The sequence below is a fragment of the Sminthopsis crassicaudata genome, chromosome 5, assembly GCF_048593235.1.
Source record: "Sminthopsis crassicaudata isolate SCR6 chromosome 5, ASM4859323v1, whole genome shotgun sequence".
Classification (NCBI taxonomy): domain Eukaryota; kingdom Metazoa; phylum Chordata; class Mammalia; order Dasyuromorphia; family Dasyuridae; genus Sminthopsis; species Sminthopsis crassicaudata.
This window is the reverse complement of record NC_133621.1, coordinates 217,351,520-217,379,020: the sequence shown is the minus strand read 5'-3', so window position 1 is coordinate 217,379,020 and position 27,501 is coordinate 217,351,520. Positions and strand designations below refer to the sequence as shown.

The 27,501-nt window shown below is 38.5% G+C and overlaps 1 protein-coding gene across 2 annotated transcripts; it reads left to right on the top strand.

The window, feature by feature from the left end:
* The first annotated feature begins 370 nt into the window (after positions 1-370).
* On the top strand, positions 371-27,490 carry ATP23 (ATP23 metallopeptidase and ATP synthase assembly factor homolog). Of its 2 annotated transcripts, XM_074269813.1 has the most exons (6): positions 465-834; positions 6,422-6,467; positions 7,753-7,834; positions 13,845-13,982; positions 18,714-18,797; positions 26,996-27,490. In XM_074269813.1, exons 1-6 carry the CDS (start codon positions 654-656, stop codon positions 27,197-27,199), a joined length of 735 nt encoding a protein of 244 aa, XP_074125914.1. In that variant the 5' UTR covers positions 465-653; the 3' UTR covers positions 27,200-27,490. The 2 variants fall into 2 exon arrangements, with proteins under 2 accessions (XP_074125915.1, XP_074125914.1); XM_074269814.1 differs by lacking the exon at positions 13,845-13,982 and having other exon boundaries at positions 371-834.
* The last annotated feature ends 11 nt before the right edge of the window (positions 27,491-27,501 follow it).

Below are 27,501 nucleotides of genomic sequence, written 5' to 3'. Positions count from 1 at the left end.
ATCCTTAATTAACATAACGGTAAATGAAGCTGGTTTTGTGGTTGTTGCCGATTTTGAAGATAAAATTTTCACTCGAAAATGGAACCCCCTAGCGGAGCCCCTCTCCTTCACCCTTTAACTTCAAACTGAGGACTCGTCCTGCTCTACCCCCTCTGGGCCACCTCTGAAAATCAGTGGCGTGATAGTGCACTCTTCCCCCCCCAAAGCCCATGCATTTTAAAATCCCGTGGGGTTGGAAGGACTAAATGCATTTCCAGGAGGAAAATCAATCATTTTATTTCATATGTAATAATTACATTCGGTATACATACGTATTACATGTGTGCACACACATTTCCTAACATATCCCCTCCAAACCAAAAACAACTCTCTCCCAAGTTCCACCCACTCCGGGGAATGTGGGAGGCACTTTACGCCCCGCCCCTCGCAGATGGCCCCTCCCCAGGGCGGGGCTTCGGGACCACGTGAGCGTCCAGGGGCGGGGCCCGGACTCAGGTTGTCCTGCCCGGTGGGGCCCGGGAGCTCGGCCGGGAAGGAAGGGGCTGTTCGCTTTGGTTGGCTGCCGGTAACCTTTTCCCCCTTCCCCCGGTCAGGTGCTCGGCGGGTGGGGCGGCTAGTGCCGCCTGGGTCGCAGCCGCGGGACCGGGGCGCGAATGGAGGGCGCGGACGCGGAACCGCAGCGGCAGCGGGAGCGGGAGGAGCAGCAGCAGTTCTCCTACCAGGTCTTCCCCGAGCGCTTCTCGGAGGGCAAGCCCAAGCGGGGCTTCCTGGCCACCAGCTTCTGCACCCACAATCAGAAATGCCAGCTGATGCTCCTCAAGGCGGTGGATCGAAGTAGGCGGCCCGGCGGGGGGGCGGGCCCGTAGGGGTCAAAGGCCGCGGGGTGGAAGGGCCATCCGGAATCTGGCGGGGACGTGGTGGTCGGCGGGCGGGGGTGAGGGTGGGGACGGCGCAGGCGCAGCGCAGGCGTCTGGAGCTTCCTCTTGGGTGTTTCAAACCCGTGCCCTTGGGCTCTAAACTAGGCCCATGCAGGCCGGTGGCAGTAATATACAGTAACTGTGGTTAACGTTATGTAGTGTATATTATGTGGCAGGAACGTGCTACGTGCCATAAGGTTATCTCGTTTAGCCCTCACACCTGCTGCTGACGCGGGAGCTTTGTTACCCTCCTTTCCCAGAGGGGGCAACTGAGGCAGGAAGTGGTTAAGTGACGGATCCAAGGTCACGCAGCTGGTCCGTGTCAGAGCCACGATTGGAAACCAGTTCTCAGCCATCCCCGGTCAACTCTTTTCACGTGTTAGATTGCTTCTAGTTCCTGAGGTCTGAGATTAGTTAGGGACTGGAGTCATCACTTTTTTTTTTTTTTTTCCCCCCCTGAGATAATTGGGGTTAAGTGACTTGCCCAGGGTCACACAGCTAGGAAGTGTTAAGTGTCTGAGACACATTTGAACTCGGGTCCTCCTGAATTCAGGGCTGGTGCTCTCTCCATTGCGCCACCTAGCTGCCCATGAGAGTCATTCACTTTTAAAAATTATTGGTATCTTTTGTGTTACGTCACCTATTCTTCCCCACATAATCCTTTGCACTCTTCCCTCCAAAAGAACTGCCTATTGCAGTGTTTCTCTAACTTTTCACTTGCAACTCTTTTGCCTGAGAAATTTTTATGTGACCTGGGATGTTATAGATGGTATATTATAAATATACAAATCAAATACTTAGTAATAATATCATTTTGCACCCCCCACATTCAGTTATGAGGCTCCATATGCTATTGGGACTCACAGTTTTAAAGCTGCACATTATAATAGGGTAAAAAGGAGGGGAAAAATATTAACCAAATTGGACACGTGAAATTTTCTCCCTCTTCCCTCCCCCCTAAAAAGAACAAAAGAAAGGAAGTTTTCCTTTTCTTTCTTTCTTTTTCTTTCTTTTTTTTTTTTTTTTGAAAAGCTTAAAAAACTCATTTAATGCATGATTCCAGAGGACTGATGAAGAAGATTGCTTCTCTTCTCTTCATAGACAGCTGAGAGACTGTGTAGATAGAATGAGACCAACCCATCTTTGGAAGTTACCAATACAGGATTTTTTTTTTTCCCCCTAACTGTATTTGTTACAAGGATTTTATTTTCTCTCACCCCCTATTCTACTTTTCTTTCTCCTAGTGGAAGGAAAAAAAATTAAAAACGTGGTACCTAAAAAAAATTAATTAAAAATAAAGCCCCAGGAACCAAATATGAGGTTTGTTGTTTGCCACATATGGAAGGAGTTTTCTTATGTTTTCTTTGGGGCCAAATTTGGCCATTACATTTTACAACACTCACCTTCGTTTGTTCTGCTATTTGTTCCATTGACGAGATTGTTAAAGTCATGTATATCGGCTTGCTTCCCTTTGTCTTATTTCACCTGCTTCTTTGTAGTCATCGCATTCATTGTTTCTCATAGCTCTGTAATGTTCCCTTACCTCCCTGCCCTAGAACTTGTTTAGTCATTAGTTGTGTCCCATCTGGGTGGCCACTTTGTTTCCTGGCTCTTTTTTTCAACCAGAAAAAGTGATACTATGAATATTCCAGTGTATATATTTTTGCCCTCTTTGAGGTGTATAACAAGCTCTCTTAATTAAGGGTAATTGGCACAGTGAATAGAGCACTTGCCTTGGAATCTGGAAGACTTATTTTCCTGAGTTCAAAGCCAGATTTAGATACATAATTGCTGTGTGGACCTGGGCAAGTCACTTCATCTTGTTTGCCTCAATTTCCTCATCTGTAAAATGGACTGGAAAAGAAAAAGGCAAACCACTTAGTATCTTTGCCAAGAAAACCCCCAGGGTCACAAAGAATTGGACACAATTAAAATGACTGGGTAATAACAATAACAATGGGTATTTTAAGTTACTTTCTGGGCATAATTCCCTAGAAAGGTCCTCAGAGGTCATTTGTTTTAAGTTCCCTTCTCCCTCCAGCCCTTATCCCCAGCATTGTGGGAAAAAATGTCTAGAATATCCTCTGCTGGAACATTTCTTAGTGATGGAGCCTATTCCATTTTTGTACAGCAAATACATTTGGAAGTATTAGGAACTTCTCTATAATGAACCTGTAACTTTCACCAGAATTTGTGTATGTATGTGTGTGAGTGAGAAAGAGAGGGGTGGGGCAATTGGGATTAAGTGACTTGCTCAGGGCCACACAGCGAGGAGGTATTAAGTATGTGAGACTGGACTTGAATTCAGGTCCTCTTGACTTCAGAGCAAGTGTCCCATCCAGCTCTGTCCTTATACCAGAATATTGAAGTGGGAGGGGCATTAGTGGCCATCTAGTTTAATTCATACCCAGAAAGGGATCTTCCCTAGAACATACTCATCAAGTGTTCATCCAGCTTCTGACTGAAGATGAAGGGAACACTTGAGCTCCTGAATTTTAGATTTAAAGCCAGAAGGAACTTCAGAGGTCTGATCTGATTTCCTTATTTCATAGATAAGGAAACTGAATCTGAGAGAGAGATTAAGAAATTTGTCCAAGTTCCCATAGATAGTAAGAGGCAAACAAAGATTTAAACCCAAGTCCCTTCATACTGATTGCATATTGTGCTGTGCATCTCATTGTATTTTTGAATAGCGCTTATTGTCAGGAACTTTTTTCTGACATCAGATCTGAATTTGCCTCAATTTCTGCTTATTGCTTCTGGTTCTGTCAAATGCAACAGTCAAATTCCCCTTCCACAGGGTTACCCTTTACATACTTGAAGGCATCTGATGTATCTCCTCTGAGTTTCTTCTAGGCTAATTATCCCCACTTTCTCCTACTGATCCTTCTATGGTATGATTTCTCCTGATTGTGTCCTTCTCTGATGGTTTCCAGGTTATTAAGACCCTACTTAAATGGTGCCACTGTACTGCAGATGTGCTCTGACCAGGACAGAGTGCTGAGGTCCTATTATTTCATTCCTGGTAGTTAGGCTTTAGAGATATTAGAGCTTTTTGGCTATCATGCTAATGTGCACTGAGTTAGGAGCCCACCAGATCTCAGAACATTTTCAGACAAACTGCAACCCAACCTTGTTTTCTCATAAAGGTGATTTTTTTGAACAAAAATCTTAAGCTTTTGCATTTCTCCCTGTTGGATTTCATTGTGTAAGTTTCAGCCCTATGTTCTTTTTCTCAAAATCCTTGTGGATCCTGCCTGGCATTCAGTATGTTTGTTTTCCATCTGAGTTGTATGTCTTTTGCAAATTCTATGAACATTCCATAGGTCCTCTTATTCGAGTCATTGATTAAAAACATTAAACAGCATGGGGGCAAATAGATCCCTGATTACTGTGTTGGAGACCTCCTTCTAGGTTGACAATGAACCATTAATAATTACTTTTTAGGCTTAGTTCTTCAACCAGTTCCAAATCTGTTTAATTGAACTATTATGTAATCCAGTTGTCTTCAAACTTTTGATCACATGCACCTTCAGTGCAGATATATTTAGAATTTATATAATTTATAAATGAATATATATACACACACACACACACACACACCCCACTCATTTATAAATCATAAAAATTTGCTTCCAAACTACTAACAACATATATATTGTATATATATTGTAAGATTTCACAAAATTTGAAAAGGATAAGCATTGGATCTTAGAGTCAATTGAAAGCCACTGGAGATTATTGGTAGGGGAGTACCATGATCAAGTTCTATGCATTAGGAATGTCCTTTTTAACAGCTACATGGTAGCTGTGTTGAAGGGGGAAGATAGCTGAGATGGCAATAAGGTCAATAAGAAGGCTAAAGCAAAAATCTGGGCTTAATTAGGGTAGGAAGTATATAGGTGGAGAGGAGAAAACTTGTGAGATGTTATGGAGGTAGACATAAGCAGAGTGAGCAGCTCCTTAGATAAGTGGGTTTTGGGAGAATGAGGCCTCAAGGATAACACAGGTGTACCTGGGATACTGGAAGGAAGTTGTTACCCTTAATAGACAAAGAGAAATTTAGAAGAGGAATTTATTTAGGATTAAAGGTAATACAATTACAACTCATCCATGCTTGCTCATGAAAAGAGTATTTGTGGGCATTACTCACTGACCGAAGCCTTTGAGCATAGAGCCCACGACTAAGAGGATGATGATGCAGCTTGAGGTCTGGGGAGCTTGAGCAATTGTTTGTGTGGCTGCTCTCAGTGTATGGCTCTGAGGGCCTCAAATGTGGGGAGGGAATAATTGTGTGCAGATGAGCCCATGACTAGTCACGGGGAGGACGGTGGTATACAGCCCATCTTCGTACCTTCTCAGCTTGGGGCTCACATTCCTATTTTGGGAGACAAATGGCTTAATCCACATCTCTCCATATTTTTTTTTTTTTTTTTTTTTCCTATAAGAATGCTATGTGATATCTCCTACTGTTTTAACCCTCTGGAGTGACACAGACTCAGACACTTAACTCTCTATATGGCAACTCATCAAATATTTGACAAATGAGGCAGTCATCACAAGATAGCAGTTCTCTAAATTCTCATTTTTCTTTAGAAAGATTAAAATCCCTACTTTCCTTAACTGTTCTTCATAGGAAGTTTGTGTCTTGGCTGTCCTTTGGACATTCTACTTTGTCAGTGAGCTGCTCTAAGCTGGACACAGAGTTGCTCATGTGGTGTGACTGTTATAAAGCATAGTGGGACTATTTCTACCTTTGATTTGGATCCTGAACTCTGTTTTTATGAAGTGGTATTCCTGCAAGCATTAGCTTTTTAGCAGCCATATCACGTGCTTGGCCTTTTTTTTTTTTTTTTTTTTTTTTTTTTTGTTGTTGTTGTTATTGCCAAACATGGGACTCATGCCATGCTCAATAAAGTCTTAAGACCTTTGATTATTTTGATTGCAAACGAATGTAAAAGTACACCTGGTTCTGCTCAGGATTCTTTCTGGAGATGTTTGCCATTGGTATCAATGTTTTACTTAAATAAGCCCTTGTGTTAGTGAGTTGGTATTATTAAAATTTTCATTCCTCACTTATTCTAAGGCAGCACTGTGTTTGAATACCATGCAGCCTGTCATGTGAGAGAGGCAGCATTACCTCTGTCCTGATGATCCCCAGGCAGAACTAGGCTGAAATGGGTGGAAAAGGCAAATAATAGACTTGAAGTAAGGAGAAACTTCCAACAAGTAGGATGATCTAAAGTGCAGCGGGGAGGGGGTGGACTCCCATTTCTTGGAGGGCTACTTGCAAAGTTATGTGTGACCACTCAGTCATTATTCTATCCTTAAATGAGCTTTAGATTATGGAACTGCTGAGGTCTTTTCCTAGTTTGAAATTCTATATAATCTGTGAAGTTAGAAATTATGAATAATTTAGTTTTTATAACATTATGTACTGTTTTTTGATAATTCTACTTGTTGGATTTTTTTAACCTAGTGTAATTGACTCCATATCATTCTAGGTCCATTTGTCAAGCTTCTGCTGGATGCTATGAAGCGTTCTGGTTGGTAAGCAGATCTTTTCTAAGTGCAGTTTTATATCTCAGCTCCAAAAAACAGATCACTTAAGATTTCTTATCATATGTCACATAAATAAATGCCACATATTTATGCTATTGTATGCCCCTTTAAATATGACACACAGATGTGATCATCCTACAGCCTCAGAATTACAGAGTTGGAAGAGGCCTTTCTACATGCTGGCTCTCTGCCCATCTTCTGATTTATTTATGAACTCCTGACCTGCCCACTCATCATATCTGACATAGAGAACATTTAAAATCCCATTCTAGGTCATCTAGATAATTCTGAACTATAGCCTCTTTGCTGGTTGTAAGGGAAAACAATTTACAATTAAGATCAGGGGTTTTTAACAATACTATATGATGATCAATTCTGATGGACGTGGCCATCTTCAACAATGAGATGAATCAAATCAGTTCCAATAGAGCAGTAATGAACTGAACCAGCTACACCCAGAAAAAGAACTCTGGGTCCACTGGACTGTGAACCACTACATAGTATTCCCAATTCCTCTGTTTTTGTCTGCCTGCATTTTGGATTTCCTTCACAGGCTAAATGTACACTATTTCAAAGTCCGATTCTTTTTGTACAGCAAAATAACTGTTTGGATGTGTATACATGTATGGTATATTTAACATGTATTGGTTAACCTGCCATCTGGGGGAAGGGGTGGGGGAAATGAGGGGAAAAGTTGAAACAAAAGGTTTTGCAATTGTCAATGCTGGAAAATTACCTATGCATAAAATTTTTGTAAAAATAAAAATAAAAAAAAAGAACCCAACAGGATAGAACAATAGAGTGGGTTGTCAAATTTAAATTTAATAAATGAAAGATGAAACTACGAAAAAAAAAAAAAGATCAGGGGTTTTTAACCTGGGGTCCATGAATTTGTTTTTATAAAAAATATTTTTATAACTGCATTTCAGTATAATTTGTTTTCTTCATAATACTGTGTATTTTATTTTATTTTATATATTAAAGTCCTTAGTCTGAGAAAGGGTCTAGGCCTTACCAGCCTGCCAAGGGCATAGCATAGTAAATTTAAGAATCCCTTAAACTAGATCTTTAGCTGGCTTTATCATGGGGGCCATCTTGTGGTGACTAGTGAGAAACACACCCCTGAAACCATCACTTCTACTCTGTTCAGAGTCTCTTCCCATTTTAGCTCCAATCATGGGCCGGATTGTATGTTCACATCCTGCCCTCCCTCCCCCCAATATGCTATTGTTAAGGTGGCCTTTCCTTAAATCCATATATTCTTTCCTTTTAGCACTGTTTACAGAGACAGACATTTTTCTTGCGAAGATTGTAATGGAAATGTCAGCGGAGGTTTTGATGCAGCCACATCCCAGGTAAGAGTTGTGCTGGATTGTTTTCAGTCAGAAAACATTTAATGAACACCTTCTCTCTGTGTGTGTCTGTGACACTGTGGGTTATATAAAGAATAAGACCCACCACAGTTTTTGAGGCTCTTACAGTCTAATAAAGGAGACTATTAGTACCTATGTAAATGCAGTATAGGATAAAGCATGTAAGGGCCCTGTAGGAGATACATAGTGCTGAAGCAGTTTAGAGAAAAGATATGACACTTCTAGCTTGGGGGCTTCCTGGAGGAGGCTCTGTTTCCATTGAGCCTTATAGCATGAGTAGGATGAAGTTGGGGGTACAGAATCTCAAGGAAAGGGAATCTTGTGAGTTAAAAAAAGGTAGAGGTAGAAAAGCATGAGGTGTTGGGGGTATAGTGAATGTCCAATTTGACTGCAGTATAAGGAAGCGATAAGAAATGAAGTTTGAAGAGGGTAGAGCTAGATCGTAGATTTCTTGGAATGCTCGGTTAAGGAGCACATTTCTTTCATAATGTTATTTATTTAAATGCTTGCTGACTGTTTCCAAGTGAATTACTTTTGGCTGGTGATGGGAACCATGGAAAGTTTTTGAGGTAGCAAGTGAAATGATATGTGTTATTCTTTGGGACAGATAAATTAGAGGGGGAAGAGTTTGAATTCACATATTATCTCATTTGATCTTCAAAATAACTCTGGGAGGTACATATTATTATTATTCCTATTTTACAAATGAAGAAACAGAGGATCAAAAAATGTAAGTGACTTAGGGTCATAAGGATAATAAATGAAGGAGAATTTAAACTCATGTCTTCCTGTGTGTCAGGGCTCTGCCAGACTAGCAGATTTCCTTAAGAGGTTATTGATCTAGTCTAGACTAGAAGAAATGGGGGCCTGCACTAGTATGGTGATCATGAGTCATTGAGTGTTGGAGTTGGAAGGGACCTTAGAGGTCATCATATCCTGCCCTTCATTTTTCAGATGTGGAGATTGAGGCCCAAATATCTTAGTGACTTGTTTTACCCAAGGATGCACAGAAGGTCACTGGCAGAATCAGCACTAGAACTCAAGTCTCCTGATTTCCATTGTATCTCATGCATATCTAGAAATAGGGTCCTAGGCAATGAGGGGTTATGGAGAATTGAATTTGGAGTCTGGAAAAAAAACATGGTTCAGATCTGCCTCTAAGACTTTTTAACTGTGTTATCATGGACAGATCACTCCTTGTAAAAGGGGTCTGTGGTTGGCAGTGTGGTAGTGCAGTTGGTAGAATGCTGGGCCTAGAGTCAGGAGTCTGAGTTAAAATCTATCCTTACATGATGAGAAGCTGTGTGACCCTGGGCAAGACATTTGATTTCTGTTTGCCTCAGGATCTTTATCTGTTTGAAGGGAGAAAGTGAGAAATGTGGAATGGGAACTTGGAAACGGGTTGCAGTTTCAGATGAGTGGCAGATGTGGTGGGTAGATTTTGACTCTACTTAAGGGAAACTCTTGCTAACTGAAACTCTTAACAGAATTTTCCCAGAATTGATTGAGCTATCTTGGGAGGGAACCAGTTCCCCATCAATGGATCTCGTCAGATGCTGTATGGTTGCTTGTTAGGAATGTTATAGAGTGGATTGCTATTAAGATATGGATCGAACTTGATGATGCTTGACTTTGCTTGCATTGCCGAGATTCTTTAATTCTGAGATGGACAGGTCAGATCTGGAGAGTGAATGTAGTGGGGAGAGTGGGGGTATAATTCACAGGGATGAGACTTGGAGTTCTGGAAATGGAGAGAAACAAATAGAGGGTAAAAGAGGAGTGCAAAGGCAGAATCTTGGGGAACACCTGCATTTGGAGGTAAAAGGAGGAAGGGCAGCCTCAGTAAGAAGCAGAGGAACAGGGATTGGAAAGGAAAGAAGTAAAGTCAGCTGAGGTCAGTGTTGTTATAGAAGCTGGGGAAGGCAGAAAAAGCACCAATGTCAGGTATTTAAATATTTGATAATCTTTGAAGTATTCTTATATGAAAATTTGTTCTTATTATTAGATACTATAGAGAGATCAAAGAATGTGAGGACTGTATCTAGCCCATTGAACTTGGCGATTTAGGGTCAATAGTAAACTTCAAGATAATAGTTTCATCAGAACAGATTCAGAATAGGTTAAGAAGTGACTGGATTATGAGTTAAAGAAGGTAAGGATTTTATCAAAAAATAATTTTATTTCCTAGATAAGTCTACTAGAAATTGTCCAATGAATTGGACATCCAATACAGAAGCCATCATTAGATCAAATTACAATAACAAATTTTAGGATGTGGGAGAAGCAATTGAAAAAAAAAAAATTTGCATGACCTTTCAGAAATCAATGCTTCAATTTAGGGCTGGAAATGAAAATTGCTTCAAATTTAGTTCATTGTGATGACCCAACCAGAATCAAGTTTCATTCTCTCTGGTCCTCCCCAATATCTTCCTGTGATATGCTAAATCTATATTGAATTGAATGATATTTAAAATCAGGTTCAAGGACTAGCTTAAACTCAGAACTCTTTTCCAGAGCAGCTGTCAGAAAAATAATAAATCCCACAAATTTGGAAATAATGATTTTAGTAGAGGTAATAGAACTAAGCTTTCTAAAAGTTTGGTGGTGAAAAGATGGAAGAGATGGTAACAGAGTCAAGGGGAAGCTTAAGGAGAGAGGTGATAAAGTTACATTTGTAAGTTGTAGGGAAGTAGCTGGTAGTTGGGGAAGAGGTCATAGATGTAACAGAAAACAGGACTGATCATTTTGGAAGGTTTGGGAAAGACACTTCTAAGACTGGAAGAAAGACAGGAAAAAGTTAGAGAAGATAGAAATTTTGAGGGTGAGGAGGAGGGAAATTGGAGGTGTTCAACTTAGGTCCTTTTCTCAGAAAAGTGGAAGACGAATCTGACTAGAGAGGGTGAATATGGAGTTGGAAATCTGTGGAGCATAAAATGGGTTTAGAACAACTACTGAGGGGAAAAGGATAGTAAATAAGCTTGGAATGAAAATACTGCTGAGCCACTGTGAGGGTTCAGCTAATTGGGGAGCTCTATATTTTGGGAGGGGTGGTTATATTTGTAGTGGATGCACTGAGAGTTATTTTGTGAATTCCCCAGCAATGTTTGTTAGCCTGGGAGCAGGAACAAAGGAAATGGTGAGAAGGGACTTGTTTCGTTAGTGGTCTAGATTTGCCTGATAGTAGAAAGTCAGAGGGATAAAAGGATTGGAGGTTGCCATTTAATGGGTAAGAAAGTGAGTGTAGGGAGAAAGGGGGATAATGGCATGGGAGAATGGGAAGGATTTAAGGACTAGAAAGCATGATGAAAGTGGAGCCCAAGCTTGGTATAAGTAAAGAGGAGGGAGTTGGAGTTAGACATCTTGGATGATGAAGTACAAGGTGGATCAATGGCAGAGCTCCCTGGAGGTGGCAGCATTGGCTGATGATGGAGAAGTGTCTGAGAAAAGGGTGCAGTCAGCTGTGGAGGATGGCAGCATCTTAGGGGATAGGGGAGTGGCTGTCAGATGATCCCTTGTGATGGTACAGAGAGGCAGTTTGGGAGCTCGAGAAAGGCTGGGCCTTGGAGCTCAGCAGTTTCAGGAGGACTCTCCAAAGGGAAAAAAGGACTCTGGTGGCCAGGACTCTGGAAACATGTATTCTTCTCCATATTTTCCTTCTGTTTGTCCCTCGTGCCTGGAATGTGCTCCCTCTTCCCTTCATCTCCTTGGCTCCTCCTCACCACTCAGGGTCTTGTTTCAACTTGGGAGAGATAGCACTCAAGCAAATAAATACAAAGCAAACTTTCTTGGGTTTCTGGAGGCAGCCTTCTTTTCATTCAGTAATCACTATATGAGTAGCCAGGGGTTAAAGTCCAAATCCTTTATTGTCTCCTTCAAAGTCTTGTCTTCTTCACTGGGGGCTTGCCTAGTTTTTCCTGGAGGTCTATCTCTCTCCTTGGTTCTGAGAGCTTGCATTCCTACCTGCCTTCTCTGGCTTCTGAATCTCCCTGACTGAATCCTGGCTGAGGCTTCTAATCCTGGCTGAGGCTTCTAGCTTATATGCCCCATTCTGAGTATACACCAATCATTATATCAGTAGGAAACCATTATTTGTTGTAGGATTAAATCAGTGCTAAACTAGATTTAACCATTGTCTCCTCAGATCCACTCAATACCTTGTTTCTGGTCCATAACACCTCCTTGTAGGATGAAATCAATCATACTGAACAATGCTAAATTACATAACTATTATCTATATCAATCCCACTGACTTAGTACTTTATAAGAATCCTTTGTTTCAAGTTCAGTGTTGTGGCCCATTACAGGAAATGGCTAAAGGAGGGGTCGCCCTGCACTTAAGAGGGCTTGGGAAAGGCGTCCTCTGTAAGGTGGGATTTAAGTTGGGACTTAAAGCCCAGGAGGTCAGTGGTGAGAGTCAGGGACACATGGGGGACAGGGAAAAGGCCCAGGAGGAGGATTGGCAGCATAGTGCTGAAGTGCCTGCAGATGATGGCAAGGGTATGAGCTAGAGAGGGAGATGAGGTCATTGTGAAAGTGTTTTAGACATGAATAGACTGTGGAGACAAAGCTAGAAGATGATGGTGTTAAGTGGGAATATGATGTTCAAAAGAAGGAATGTTGTCTTTTGTGGCATTTCCAAATTACAGTGTCTCGTATTCTCTAGTGATGTAGAAGGGACTGTTTTCCACAAGATATATGATTTTACTTCATTTTTTAGGTAGTGGTGCACCTCCCATCACCAGGCAGCTCCCTTGCTCACTATATTGTGACAGGAGCACAGTTGTTTCAGTGTGATTCCTACTTTCAAAGGCCTTGAAGCTCCAAGTGGATTCTAGTTGTGACCTTGGCATCAGAAATTCATCTCTTGGACTCTTTACCTTTTCTTTAGCTCCTTGAACTATCATGGACCTTCTGTCCCTTACTTGAAATTAGTGAGCTGGAAAGTAAATGAAATAGAACTAGTTTAGCATTGATTTAATCCTACAACAAATAATGGTTTCTTAGTGATATAATGATTGGTTTATACTCAGGATGGAGCTTATAAGCTAGGATCCTCAGCCAGGATTCAGTCAGGGAGATTTTGAAGCCAGAGAAGGCGGGTGAGAGCTCAAGCTCTTAGAACCAAGGAGAGAGATAGGCTTTAATGCTATATTGATTTCATTGCTATATATGCTCTTAGCACTGTGCTTCATGCTGGGGAGGAGACAAAAAAAGATTGATATGAGCACGGTCTCTGTTTTTGTGTCCTCTGCACACAAAAGGCACTTAATCAGTGTTGGCTGTATTGGAGGAGACAAAGATTAGAGGACACACTATGTGAGCTGAATTGGGTGGCATAGACTTGAGGTTCTCAGAAGGAGAAGGCAGAACCTAAAGTGGTCAGAAACCACGTTGGGGACTTCTGTGGAAGTGATAAGACTCAGAATGGGTCTTGAAAAATGGATAGTAGTCTTAAAAAAAAGCAACAAATTAAAAACTGTGCACATGCATAATATGCAGAGTAATAGAACTGTTCATATGCATAATCAGTTAAAAATTCTTGTTTGCATTGATTGCTATTAAGTTTAACATACATTTGAAAATAAATCACATTAAATTTTTAAAAATGTGAGTAGTTGGTATATATATCAGGTGATAATGAGTAGCAGCATGAATGACATAAATCTAGTCTAGGGAATGGGCATTTATTGTGTGAGCTGGGGGTGATTGGGTTTTCCTTAAGGCTAATATACTTTGTGGTTGGGGAAATCTGGCTATTTTGCTTGGAAGACAAATTAAATTTGTTTTTATTTCAAAATTAATTTGTAAGCAGCTCGAAAGTGATGTGAGATTTTATTCATATGAGTTAGAAAGTTGATTCAGCCGTACCATAGCTATGTTCTGTGTGTAGAGGGAGGGATGGAAGGAATTAGAATCTGGGAATGAAGAATAGTGCAGGCAGATCAGATGAAATAAAAATTAACTTTTGTCCTTTTTATCTTATATTCCATAGATAGTTTTGTGTCAGAATAATATCCATAATCAAGCTCACATGAACCGAGTGGTCACTCATGAACTAATCCATGCATTTGATCATTGTCGTGCTCATGTCGACTGGTTTGCTAATGTCAAACATTTAGCCTGTTCAGAGGTAAGGCACACCTTTTTATGTCTGGTCAATTTAATTTCTGACTTTAGTTTTCTTAAGTATGAGATATTTCATAATACTCCTGTATTATTCAAGTTATAATGTAGATCACTAATTTTTTCTTATTTTATATTTAACAAGCACATGTTCTGCTCTTTTGGTCTTTGGCCTAATTATGTTATAAATATCTTAAACAGATGTTGAATTTCAGCATATATCTCAGAATAGCTTTTAATACTATTTCAAGCATAACCAGAGAATTAGATAGTGACAATGATTAAATCTCAGTGCAAAAAATTATTTGGTTCATTATGTGGGGAAAACAGGGTATTCTAGTTATTCCAGAAATAAAGATTTAGTCATCTTTCTTTATGTCTCAAATAAGGTCAATAAAAATGGCATTTATTAAGCACTTTGATTTGTAGCTAAAGACATGCATGGATTTATACACAGGAGCAGATAATCTGACTAACATTGTTCTGACCACACACTGACAAAAATATCATTTGTGCATTATATGTGAACCTTCTGTATCGGTATGAAAACTTGTAACATTTTTGGACTGATCAGTCAATACATTCTTAGGATGGATGGTAATGATCTGAACTAGTTACATGAGTGCAACTCGAATTGGTCTATTTAGCATCCCAATCATTATGTTGATCTTCTGGTTCTAATTGCCCATTATACTTTCTTTTTATCCAATATGATAATGTAAATGAGCTTATATAGGTTATTCTTATATGTAAATACATGTATACATGCAGATACATATGCATCTCAAGGGTACAATTAAATGAGCACTAGTTTTAATGTTAAAATGATTTCAGGATCTCACAAATTTACAAAAAGCCATGGATCTTGCTTTCTATGTTTCAGTTAAAATTAATATGCAGCCCCAAATACATTTAATTATAAGCCATGTTATTTGGAGAGGAGACTGAAACCTTTGTGAAAACTTGTTAAATATTTGCCTCCCTTGGGTGTTGTGAGAATTAATGCCTGCTTAGCAAGTTAAAATATGTTAAATGCTTTAAACTTCTCTTGAATAATGAAGCTGTGTTGCTGTAAAAATAACAAGTAGTAGGCCATTTTGCTTGTGCTGAGCAGATATCATGAGGTCTAGTGGTTATTGCATGTGTGTGAATAATTTAAAATGTTTTCATTTATTTATTGGAATTATTTAGGGTTTACTCTGCATCCCTGCAGACATATGGATAAATGTGCCTGAACTGTCTGACCAGACACATTCTTAAGTCATTTGGGAAGTGTCCTTGATTCCTTATGCTGGAAGAACTGGTTTGTTTTACCTAATTTAGCTTGGGGAAGTGGTTCTGAGATGGGAGTATGGAATAGGAATGTCATATCTTACTTAGGGATTTGAGATACTTCAACAACACTGTAAAAACAAATTTAAAAACTATAAAATCTCTGGTCATTGCATTGACCATTGTTGATTCCAGGACCAATAATGAAGCATGCTCCTTACCTCTAGACCAAGAGGAGAGGAGCTGCAGAATGAGAAATATATTTTTGGGGCACTGCCAGTGAGGAAATTTTTTTTGCTTGACTGCATGTTTGTTAAAAAGATTTCGGTGTCTCTTCTCTCCTGCCATGAAGTGGGGTGCTCTAGGAAGGTAGGAGAAGAAAAAGATTTCTGTTAAAAACAAAATTTAAAAAGATCCTGGTGCAGGAACTAGGTGCTTTAAAAACAAAAGCCAGGGCTTTTCTTGGTTTTCTGAAGATGGTTGCCCTAAAGATGTGGTTTATATTGACGTGTAACCTCAAGCATTTTGGAGGCTGCAGTATCAACCACATTCATCATTTCAAGATCTCTGAATGCTTTCTTGGAGTATTTGGGTTTACACTTCAGCAGTTTGAGGCCTCACTTTTGGTTTTAGCAGATTATTGGCTATATCAATAAGATCCTGGAGTAAAATTTAGAAATAGCACTTTTTGATAGATGGAAAGAACTTTGATATTGGGTGATTTATATAACATAAAATAGGGAAAAGTGTCCTTCCTAAAGATGTTTGTCACCATCAGGGAGGAAGCCTAATTAATACAGATCAGCAAGTTCTCCTGATGTTCTGTTTGTGGATGGCACTTCAAATTACATTAATCCCTAAAATATAGCAAGAACTCAAATGAGAACCATAATCGTGTAGAAGAGGGTAACCGTTTTACTCACATACAAATAATGTGTAAATAAAAAAGCAAACAAAACCATTATCAATTTATCAATTGGAGAATGGTTTGATTTCTTATACATTAGGATCAATTCTCTATATATTTTGGAAATGAGACCTTTATCAGAATCTTTAACTATAAAAATATTTTCCCAATTTGTTACTTCCCTTCTAATCTTGTTTGAATTAGTATTGTTTGTACAGAAACTTTTTAGTTTGATGTAATCAAAATCTTCTATTTTGTGATCCATAATGATCTCTAGTTCTTCTCTAGTCATAAATTCCTTCCTCCTCCACAAGTCTGAGAGGTAGACTATCCTCTGTTCCTCTAATCTATTTATGATCTCATTCTTTATGCCTAAATCATGGACCCATTTTAATCTTATCTTGGTATATATATATTATATATATATATATATATATATGTGGTATATATATATTTCCATATATAATTTCTGGCATACTAATTTCCAGTTTTCCCAACAGTTTTTTTCAAATAATGCATTTTTATCCCTAATGTTGGTATCTTTGGGTTTATCAAACACTAGATTGCTATAGTTGTACCCTTTTTTGTCCTTTGTACCTAATCTGTTCTACTCATTGACCGGTCTATTTCTTAGCCAATATCAAATGGTTTTGGTGACTGCTGCTATATAATAGACCACCTTCATCTGACTTTTTTTTTTTCATTAATTCCCTTGAAATTCTCGACCTTTTATTTTTCCATATGAATTTTGTTGTTATTTTTTCTAGGTCACTAAAATAGTTTCTTGGAAGTCTGATTGGTATAGCACTAAATAAATACATTAGTTTGGGGAGTATTGTCATCTTTATTATATTCACTTGGCCTATCCAAGAGCACTGAATGTCTTTCCAATTATTTAAATCTGACTTTATTTTTGTGGCAAGTGTTTTGTAATTTTGCTCATATAATTCCTGACTTTTCTTTGGTAGATGGATTGGGTCAACCATATTCATCTGTAGTAATAGTTTATTCTTATCCTAGATTTAAAGTTAAAAGATTATTTTCTGATATTTCCACATTACAAAAATTACACTTTTCTTTAAATAATTAACTCCGGGCTCCCAACCAGGTTGATTAAATATTAAATATTTCCTTATTTCATAAATTGGAGAAACCATTTCCCATTACCACTCGTCTCTCTTTATATATCAACCCCTCTTTTTTTACCCTTCCTCCCTAATCTCTTAGGCTTAAATACACATCAAGATTACTAGCTGTATTATTTTTTAGAAATGTACCAAACAATTAAAGATATAATTATAATAGATTAGCTGTGAGAAATATCACAGCCAAAGCCATTTACAGTCCCACATTAAAGTCCATCTTAAATTTTTTCTAGATATCAGTTAATGTCTCTCCTTATTCTCTTCAAGCTTTTTTGCAAGATAAGGGCTAAATCCAGTTTTCTCAGGAAATAGGTCTTCTGTGGTTTTAAGAAATAAGTTCTTTTCGGCTTTTTTTCTCTCTCTTTAGCCCTGACAGTTAGCAGCCTCTCCCGGATGGGGGTAGAGTGGTGGCCTGGAGTCAGGAAGGCTCATCTTCCTGAGTTCAAATTTGGCCTCAGAGACTTATTGTGTGACTACTGGTGGGCAAGTCACTTAATCCTGATTGTCTCAGTTTTCTTATTTGTAAAAACAAAAAAAATTTCTTTGTGGAGAAATAAGTGGCAAACCACTCCAGCATCTGTCTCTACCAAGAAAACCTCAAATGGGGTCACAGAGTCAGAGAGCACTTTAAACAGCTGAATGATAATCAGAATTGACAATTAAACTGTTTCTTTCACAGACAACTCTTTTAAAGGAGAAGTGGGGAAAAACCCACACTGTAATCCACGATCAGTTGCTGCTTGTAAGCTCTATCTTACATATGGCTTTGACAAGATCAGTGCCATATTGCTTCACTGTCCTAACTGGACCAGCCCCAGCTATGCTTGGGCACTTTGGCCATCTTTTGCCCTTCTGCTTTGTCCTCACAGAATGACAGTTAAACTGTCACTTCAAAATTCTGTTGCCTCTAACGACGTCTAGAGTCTCCAGTGGGAGTGTCTGTGGCCTCTGTTGGAGAAGCCATGAAAGCTGATGATGTTTGTATTTTATATCTCTACTCTTCTGCCCCAGCGTAACAGCCCTCCACTGTAATCAGGAAGAAAAGCTAAGTAAAACAAACTGTCACAGAGACCACATGTCACCGTGTGCGTAGTACTCTGCGCTGGTAGTCCACCACCTTTTTACTCAGAATAACTCCTGATTTTTTTTCTCAAGAACTTATTATGCAGATATGCTTTATCTTGAATTCTTTAAAATTTTGCATATATAGTATGCCTAAAATCTTAGTGCAGAGTCAATCTTTGATATCTTAAAACAACTTGAACACTATTGAGACATCTTGTATTTTTTGTTGGAAAAAATGGAACGATTTTGTACAGTTATTCAACTAATTTTTTTTGAACAGATGGTATCTTAAAGATAGAAGATAGGCAGCATGAGCATTGATTTTAATTACCTTCTATCTTTGTCTTAGGTTCGAGCTGCTAACCTCAGTGGAGACTGCTCACTTCCCAATGAAATGATACGATTTAATTTTGGATTAAAACAGCACCATCAGGTAAGAAACAAAACAGATTCCTTCTACAATATTGCCACTGGAAAGAATAGGATTAAAAAAAGTGATTAAGCACATTTAATAAGTGAGGTTTGAGAACCTTAACAGAAGAGTAAAAGAAGCATCTATAAATACATTGGTAGAAAAACTAAGCAAAGTCAATAGATTTTGCTTTAATGGCTGTGATGTCCTGGTTAGCACCCTGGATACCTTAGAATCAGTCAGAGTCAGGATAAGCAAAAGTCCTTGGTCTTTAGAGGTAGAAGTGAAGGGAATGGACACAGGATCTCCACGACCTTTCCTCTTCGTCTCCCACCCCAAAAGTGACCCTGGCTAGTCTTACTCTACCCCCTACTCCTTCCTACAATTCTCTGTATACACCAAACAATTAGGCAGCACAGAATAGTGGGAAGGGCCATTTTCCAAGCATATTCTAATATAATGTCCAGTCAGTAATTAGCCTTAAGTGCTCAGTTGTCCGACCTCAGTGCATCAACTCAAGAGTTTCAGCTCTTTACAAATGGCTATTGGGAGAGGCTGAAAAATTTATGGACTGGGAGGAAATGTATTTCTCTTATAGATGTCTAGGCTTAGACAAGACAGTTAGTGAAAGAATGGTCTAATTGAATAGAAAATTTATGTGCATTCTCTAAAGGGAATCACAATTACATATCTATGATCCTGCTTTCCAAGATCCCCAGTATGATGGAACCAATAGCCAGTTTGCTAATAAAATGAGACCCATCCAGGCTTCAATATTTTGAAGTCAGTGGTGTAATAAATTTGGAAGACGGAATGAATTCTATCCTGGAGTGATCAAAAGAATCCTCAGAATGTTGTGCATCTCATGTCTGGGTTGCTTTGCAAAATTACCCAGGTTACACTTTGATCTGATTTGAAACACTTAGACACTGGGAGCTGGAAAATAGGTGATCTTGTTTCACTGGAGAAATGGGGAGTAGTTCATACTATAATCCAAAAGAATTTCTCATGCATGGTGTATGGAAAAATGCTTGGTATGTTGTTGCATCCTACTTCTTGACGCTGCCTTGGGACATGCGCCTCTCCTTGCCCTCTCCTTCCTCCCTTTGTCTCCATTCCCCAGTGGGTGGTGGTCTGGTGCTGGGATATAAGCTCAAGGCCAGGGATTGTCTTCCTTTGAACTTATGTCTGCTCTGCTCAGCCCAGTGCCTGTCCCCCAGCTACTACTTAGGACGTGTTGACATGCTGAGAAGCAAGCTTGTCAGACAGAGACAACCTCATTCCAATAGAAGGGCCTGGGTTAGGAGTATTTATTACCTCTGTGCTACCTTACAGAGCAATGGTGCTGGGTTTGACCTTGGGAAAACCAGCTTCAAGTTTTGCTTTTGAAACTTAAGCTGTGTGACTCTGACAGGTTATATAACCTCTCTGAGCCTCATTTCATCTGCAGAATGGGGATAATAATCTACTGTTCATGTCATAGAGATGCTGTGAATCTCATTAGTAATAAGGGTATGCAAAATATTTAGCAAACTTTGCAATGTAAATGTCAGTTACTATAAATAATAGCTTTAAGATACTTTTCCACTCAGGATCCTGTGATACCAGAAGTTTCATAGAAAGATTGGAGAGGGGAAAAGGGGTGGGGGGTTCTCAATTGATCAGATTTGATGGGAGAGGGGAAAATAAGATAATTCATTTATTATTTAGTGCGATTGGTAATTAAGACATTCCTTGAAAGTGGAATGTGTCTTTTTCTTTATGTTCCTGTATGTTCCCCAGCTACTTACTTAGCAAAATTTTTATTAAGAATTTTAGATACAATAGGATTACTTTCACAACCTGTTGCTTTTACTAACAAATCCTTTTTTGGATTGTTTTGTGAAAAAAGGTTTAGATGACACTCAGAAGTAAGAGACTAGGAAACTTCCCAGGTACCAATGAATAGAAAGCAGTTGGTTCTCTGGAAAGCTAGCAGGAAAGGCATTTCCAGAAGATTTATTTTTGTCACTCTAAAATCAGATCTGACTTAATCAAATTAAGAAATGATGTTAGTATTGAAGAGTTTGAAAAATTAATAATACTTTTTTCATGTGAAATTTATTTTTCAGATGAAGATTACAGGAAAATTATTAGATGACTCTAATAGAATTATTATAGTTACAATGAAGAGACCATACACATAACATGTAAATTTAGAAATACTCTATTTAAATTTTTGAGGAAGAGAACTTTAGAGAAGGAAAGTATCTGACAGCCTTGGAGTAGGACATAGATGCTTCATTCTTTTTTCTTTAAGCCCTTGAATACCCATTAGCTAAGGTTATACTGTAGCTCTGGGCAGATAGCTATTTATCAGTGTCAGAGATAAGTATATATGTAGTATTTTGTGCTACGAAGATTAGTGATAAAATTTCCTCTGTAGAATGGAGGTGGTCATAGTTTATACAGTCATCTTCAGCTTATAAAGTGCTTTTTCCTTAATAACCTTTTGAGGTAGATTGGATAATATTGTCATCCCCTCCCCCCTTTTTTATCCTCAATAGTATTTTATTTTTCAAATACACAGTTTTCAGCATTCATTTTTGTAAGATTTTGTTTTCCAGATTTTTGTTCCTTTATCTTCCTTCCCAAGGCAACAAGCAAGCTGATAGAGGTTAAACATGTACAATCCTCTTGAACATATTTTCATATTTGTTGTATTGTACAAGACAAATCAGATCAAAGGGGGGAAATAACATGATAAAGAAAAAGCATGATAAAAAAAAAAAGTGAAAATACTATGTTTCTATCTGTTAGGATTACAAGGTGAGAACTCAGGTTGTCTGGACAGTTCTCTGGCTCAGAATTCACACCTTTGGTTCGGGCCTTTGAAGGGAGTTTACACCTTTGATCTTCTGAGGTAGAGTTTACATGTTTAAAAGAAGTTTGCACCTTTAAGAAGCCTGAGTTAAAGAAACCTTTAAGCCCCTGAGTTATCACATGCCCCTTTAAAAGGACCAAGGTCATTGGTTGAAGTATTTTCTCACAAGCCCTGTTGAGTTCTCAATACAATCTCTGCAAGGATAAAAGAAGACAAACAACATTGGGGCTGGAGAAGGGAGTCTTGTCTGGGCCAGAGTTGGGAAGGCTCTCTACAGGAAGAAGAATCTGGCTGGGAGATTGAGTTGAGACAGTAGATCTCCTCTCAGAGAGCGATCGGCAGTTTCTGGAGACAACAGGACCTTTACATCTATCCACATTCAGTTTCCATAGTTCTCTCTCTGGATGTGGATTTTCCATCCCAAGTCTATTGGAATTATCCTGAATTGGCTCATTGCTGAAAAGAGCCAAGTCCGTCATAGTTAATCATCACATAATCTTATTGTTACTGTGTACAATGTTCTCTTAGTTCTGTCCATTCAACATCAATTCATATAAGGCTTTCCTGAAATCAGCTTGCTCATCATTTCTTATAGAATAATATTCCATTACATTCTTATACCATAACTTATTCAACTAATTCCCAGCTGATGGGCATCCACTCAATTTCCAGTTCCTTGTCACCACAAAAAGGGTTTCTGCAAACATCTTTATTCATGTGGGTATTTTTCCCTCTTTTTATGATTTTTTTTTTGGGGGGGACCTCAGACCCAGTAGTGGCACTGCTGGATGAAAAGATATGCACAACTTTATAGTCCTTTGGGCATAGTTTGAAATTGCTTTCCAGCATGATTGTGGAGTTCACAACTCCACTAACAGTGCATCAGGGTGCCAATTTTTCCACATCCTCTCCAGCATTGATCATTCTTTTTTCTTGTCGTCTTAGCCAATCTGAAGTATGAAGTATCTCAGAGTTGTCTTAATTTGCCTTTTTTCTAATCAGTAGTGATTTAAAGCATCTTTTCATATGTCTAGAAATGGCTTTAATTTCATCTGAAAATTCTGTTCATATCCATTGACCATTTATGAATTAGAGAATGACTTGTATTCTTGCAAATTTGACGCAGTCTATATATATTTTAGAAATGAAGCCTTTATCAGAAAAACTGGCTATAAATTTTTATCCCCCAGCTTTCTAATCTTGGCTGTGTTGTTTTTGTTTGTGTAAAAACTTTTTTAATGGAGACTGTGATCTGGCCATAGTGACATGACTAATAAGAAATTGAGTTGGAATTTGAATCCTAATGTTCTGAGTCTGGGGCAGCTAGATAGTGCAATAGACAGTATATTGGATTCTAAATCGAGATCACCTGAATTCATATCTTAGCTCAGATACTTTGAACTCCAAATCCAATGTAGCTATGTAACAGAAAGCAACTCACAACTTTTCAGCTTCAATTTTCTCATCTGCAAAATATAAAATATATTAATAGTACCTATCCTTCAGGTTTGTTGTGAAGAGTGCAAATGTTAAAGCATTATACAATGCTGCTGCTATTTTTTTTTTTTTTTTGTATGTTTTTATGTTTTTTGGTATGTAACATTTGGGGTAAGTGACTTGTCTGGGGTCACACTGCTAAGATCATATGTATTTTTGATAGAAAAAGGTAGACAGGAAATTGTTCCTAAAAAGAAATAGGAAGCCTGGATGTATTACCTTCAAAAAAGCACTAAGAGGGAACTGTAATGACCCTAAATTTTCCCTAGCAGTGAAGATGTATTAAAACATCAAAAACATGAACATTCTACTGGTGCTGGTGTCTGACTGAGTTTAAAAAAAAAATTTAGTATTACTCAGGGCAATGGACAGATGCATGATCATATTATATAAATGCTATTATCACTGTCATCATCGTTCTCATCTTATCCAATGTCTTGTGGGCAAGTTTTTGCATTTCTTTATCTCCCCAGTGCTTAGCACAGTACCTGGCATGAAGTAAGCACTTAAATGCTTTTTGACTGACTTTTCACTATACCATACTAAATGTATAAGATTTGTAATCCATATTTTTACTGCTGTATAGTTCAGTGCTATAGGACTCTGCTGATGGTAAGGATGCTGAGGGATTTGTTGATTTGCAGAATATCTAAAGGGGGAGCGAATCCACAAAGATATGGGAAAAATCATTACAAAATTTCATTACAAAAAGGTAACTGAGAAAATCTTTAATAACTGCTGAGCCATGAACCTTCTTTTCCATGTATATAATCTTTTAGAAAAGTAATTTACATGATCTCTTTTGGGCATCCTTGATGATGGTATTAGAAAACTGGCTTTTGCCAGTAATAATTCCATTGTAGACCACATCACCATGTTACAATTGACTGAAAAATGTGTATAGTCCACGATCCCACTGCTTAGGGTTTGTTGACTGTAAAAAAGCATTTTTACATGGTCCATTCCATCTACACATCAAACTTAATAGATTCTTTGAACTAAATAACAGGGATAACTTTTGGTGACACTGATCATTAATATCAGGTAAGTAATAAAATAGAGAGATAAATGTTCTTGGAGTAAATACAAGTTGAAGAGGTCAGTTATGGTGAAGGTTTACAGATGCTCCTTTTTGCAGATGACATTCTGCTACTTGAATCAGTCTCAACAACCTTCAGAACTTCTTGGAATAGACCTAAGAGTTTGGTTTAATGACCTATGCATACAAAAACCAAGAGTGCTTTTTTTCTCTAGATTATGAAATGCAGCAAGATGGACAATCTTTAGAGCTTGACAACTGATAGTCTGTTGTGCTTGGGATCAGGGAGACATGAATTCAAATCTGGTTTCAACCACTAGCTGTGTGACTTTGGGATAATAGCATTTACTATACAAGGTCATTGTGAAAGTCAAACTAAATAGATAAAATGCTTTGCAAATCTTAAAGCATTATATAAATACTATCATTATTATTTCAACAGAAAATGTAAGTCAGAAATTATTCTCCTAAATAAATAGGAGGCCTGGCCTTCAGGAAAATACTAAGGAGGAACTTTAATGATGCTAAATTTCTCCCAGCAACAAAGACATTTATTTAAAAACAAACAAAAACACATTTTATACTGTGCCTAGCATGTGACTGGGTTTTAAAATTAGTATTACTCAGAGCAGTGAACAGGTGCATGGTGGATGTGAGCAGGCTGCCACAAATAGAAAATAAGCAGTCAACAAGTATTAATTGTCTACTTTGTCCTGGGCACTGGGGATACACATGCAAAGAATGAAGCAATTCAAACTTTCAAAGATTTTACATTTTCATAAAGGATACCACAGAAACATATGTAAGTCTATATAGGCTGAATACCAGGTAGTTAGGGAGGACACCAGCAGTTGGAAAGATCAGTTAAGCCAACAACAAAGCAAGGCAATAACCATTAAGGAAGCGAATTGTGCAGTAGATAGCCGGCCTAGAAGACCTGAATTCTCGTCCAGCCTCAGAACACTTCTTAGCTCTAGGACCCCAGGCAAGCCACTAAGCCCTATTTGCCTCAATTTCCTCAACTGTAAAATGATCTGGAGAAGGAAATGGCAAATCATTCTAGTATCTTTGCCCAAAAAAAACACCAAATAAGTTCATGAAGAGTTGGACATGACTGAGATGACTAAGCAACAAGGGCAAAGTACTTACTGTGTGCCAGGCCTGTGCTAAGAGTTGAAGATAGAAAGGTTAAGATGGTTCCTTCCCCAAGTTTGCTTTCTAATGCAATATGTACAAGAAGAAGGTGGGAGGGAAGGAAAAAGAAGTAGAGGTGAACTCTGGGGGGGGAAAAGGATATCATGGTGGCATGTGGGAGGACTGTCACATGTCAAGAGCATGAGGTAGTCAGTGGACCTCCTGCATGTTCCATTGGTTTTTTTTGAATTGTCAGAAAAATATGAGGCAGGAAAGGGAACAAACTTTTATTAAGCATCATCTGTATTATCTCATTTGATCTTTACAATAAGGTGGGTGCTAATAGTTTCACTTTATAGCTGAGGAAACTGACACCCACAGGTAATTTGCCCAGGGTCACACAACTAATAAGTGTCTCAGTTCAGATTTAACTTTGGTTTTGCTGATTTTGCTTCCAGCATTCTATGCATTGCATTGCCTATCTGAGGCAGGATCTCAGCATGTCAGGTGGATGTCCTGTTGTGAATTTTTGGGAGGACTTAGACAAGGATTACATAGGATGAATTGCAAGCTGCATCTCTGGAAGGAATATCCGTAGTGGTGAGCTCACAGGTCTGTTTGACTATTGAAGCAGTCTTGTGGTAGTGGTGGATTGCCTGAGACATGGAATGCTGAGGCCTAACATCTTTTTGATGACTACTACTTAATAAAGGTCCACTGTTAGATGGATCATTTGAATAAGAACAGAGTTTTATGTTTAGACAGAGATTATTTTTTTTTTAAGATCATGCAGTAACTTTTTATTCTTTAAAAAGAATATGAAATTTTTATATTTTTATTTTTATTTTTTATATTTTTACTTTATGATATTTTCTGTGTGATATTCCTGTCAACATTTTCATAAAATATCAGAAGAAAAAGCTCTTTGTCTGACTTTCAAGCTTCTTATGTCTCCCTATACCTTCACTCTCTAATGTGAGCACCTCACATCTTAATTCTATTGATAAAACTCAGACCAGTTTTATAACTCGTCTTCAACTCAGAACGCCTTTATGCTTTGTTTTTTTCCATGAAACTCTTCTCCCATGAATCCTACCTGAGGGATTAATCAGCAAAAGAATTGAGAGTAGCTTGGGGAACAGCAGTTGCTTCACATGATGTTCATCTGATAATCTTTTGAAAAATATTTACCCTAGATTTTCAATGTGGATTGTTTGCAAATTGAACATTTTAGCTGAAACTTTGTAGCAGTGTGCCTCTTGGTGTGATTAGAAATGTATTGATATAGGGAACCCTATGATTTCTTTGGGGGAGTTTTAGGGTGGGGGAAACTCCTCCAAATGCGCATCACCACCTTTTCTTTTTTTGCGGCTAATGGTCTTAAGAGTTGCAGATGTTGTGATCTTCCCAATGCCCACAGTTACAGAGCAGGACCTGACTCCTCCTGATTGGGAGAGATGCTCTCTCTTCACTCTGTCATGCTGCCTTTCTGTGTGATTAGGAAAGGACTTCTAAATGAGGGAGTTTTTATAAATATTATTTATAAAATAGGGCCTGGGCTCAAAATGCCCTGAAAAATTTTAAGGGTCCTTTTATTTTGACATCACTTAAGAGAATATTTATTTCGAATTGCTTTGTATAAAATGCTACTTTTGTTTTCTGAGTAAACTTTCTCGTTTTTCTTAGACTTGTGTCCGAGACAGAGCTCTTCGCTCCATTCTGGCTGTTAGAAAAGTTAGCAAAGAAGATGCTCAGAAAGCTGTTGATGAAGTTTTTGAATCCTGCTTTAATGACCATGAGCCTTTTGGAAGAATACCACACAGCAAGAGTGATGCAAAGCATGCCCATCGAGACTTTCAGAACCGAGATCGCTATTATTCAAATGTATGAAGACCATGGGGGGGTCATCTTGTCTTCAGTTATTAGAGTATTTGTGGAGAAAATATGGTTCATAGATTGACATGTTAAAGCCAAAGTTAACATGGAAGTATGGATCCACATACAACAGAGGTAAATTCCATTTGTTGGGCAGAGAAATAGCAAGGCAGAAGTGAATCCGTCTTGGATTTTTGGATATTTTTAAGCTCAAGTCAGAGACTTTTCTTTTTGCCTTTTCAGAGGTTAGTATTTGTGATACCTCCTTCTTATGGCAAATAAATGAGATTTGAGTATTTTCTACAACTATTGTGGTA

Excerpts from the sequence above, each read along its gene's own strand:
- ATP23 (XM_074269813.1), top strand. The coding sequence starts at position 654 with ATGGAGGGCGCGGACGCGGAACCGCAGCGGCAGCGGGAGCGGGAGGAG. Across the intron at positions 13,983-18,713 it reads AACATTTAGCCTGTTCAGAG|GTTCGAGCTGCTAACCTCAG; the intron begins GTAAGGCACACC and ends TCTTTGTCTTAG. Across the intron at positions 18,798-26,995 it reads GATTAAAACAGCACCATCAG|ACTTGTGTCCGAGACAGAGC; the intron begins GTAAGAAACAAA and ends CGTTTTTCTTAG.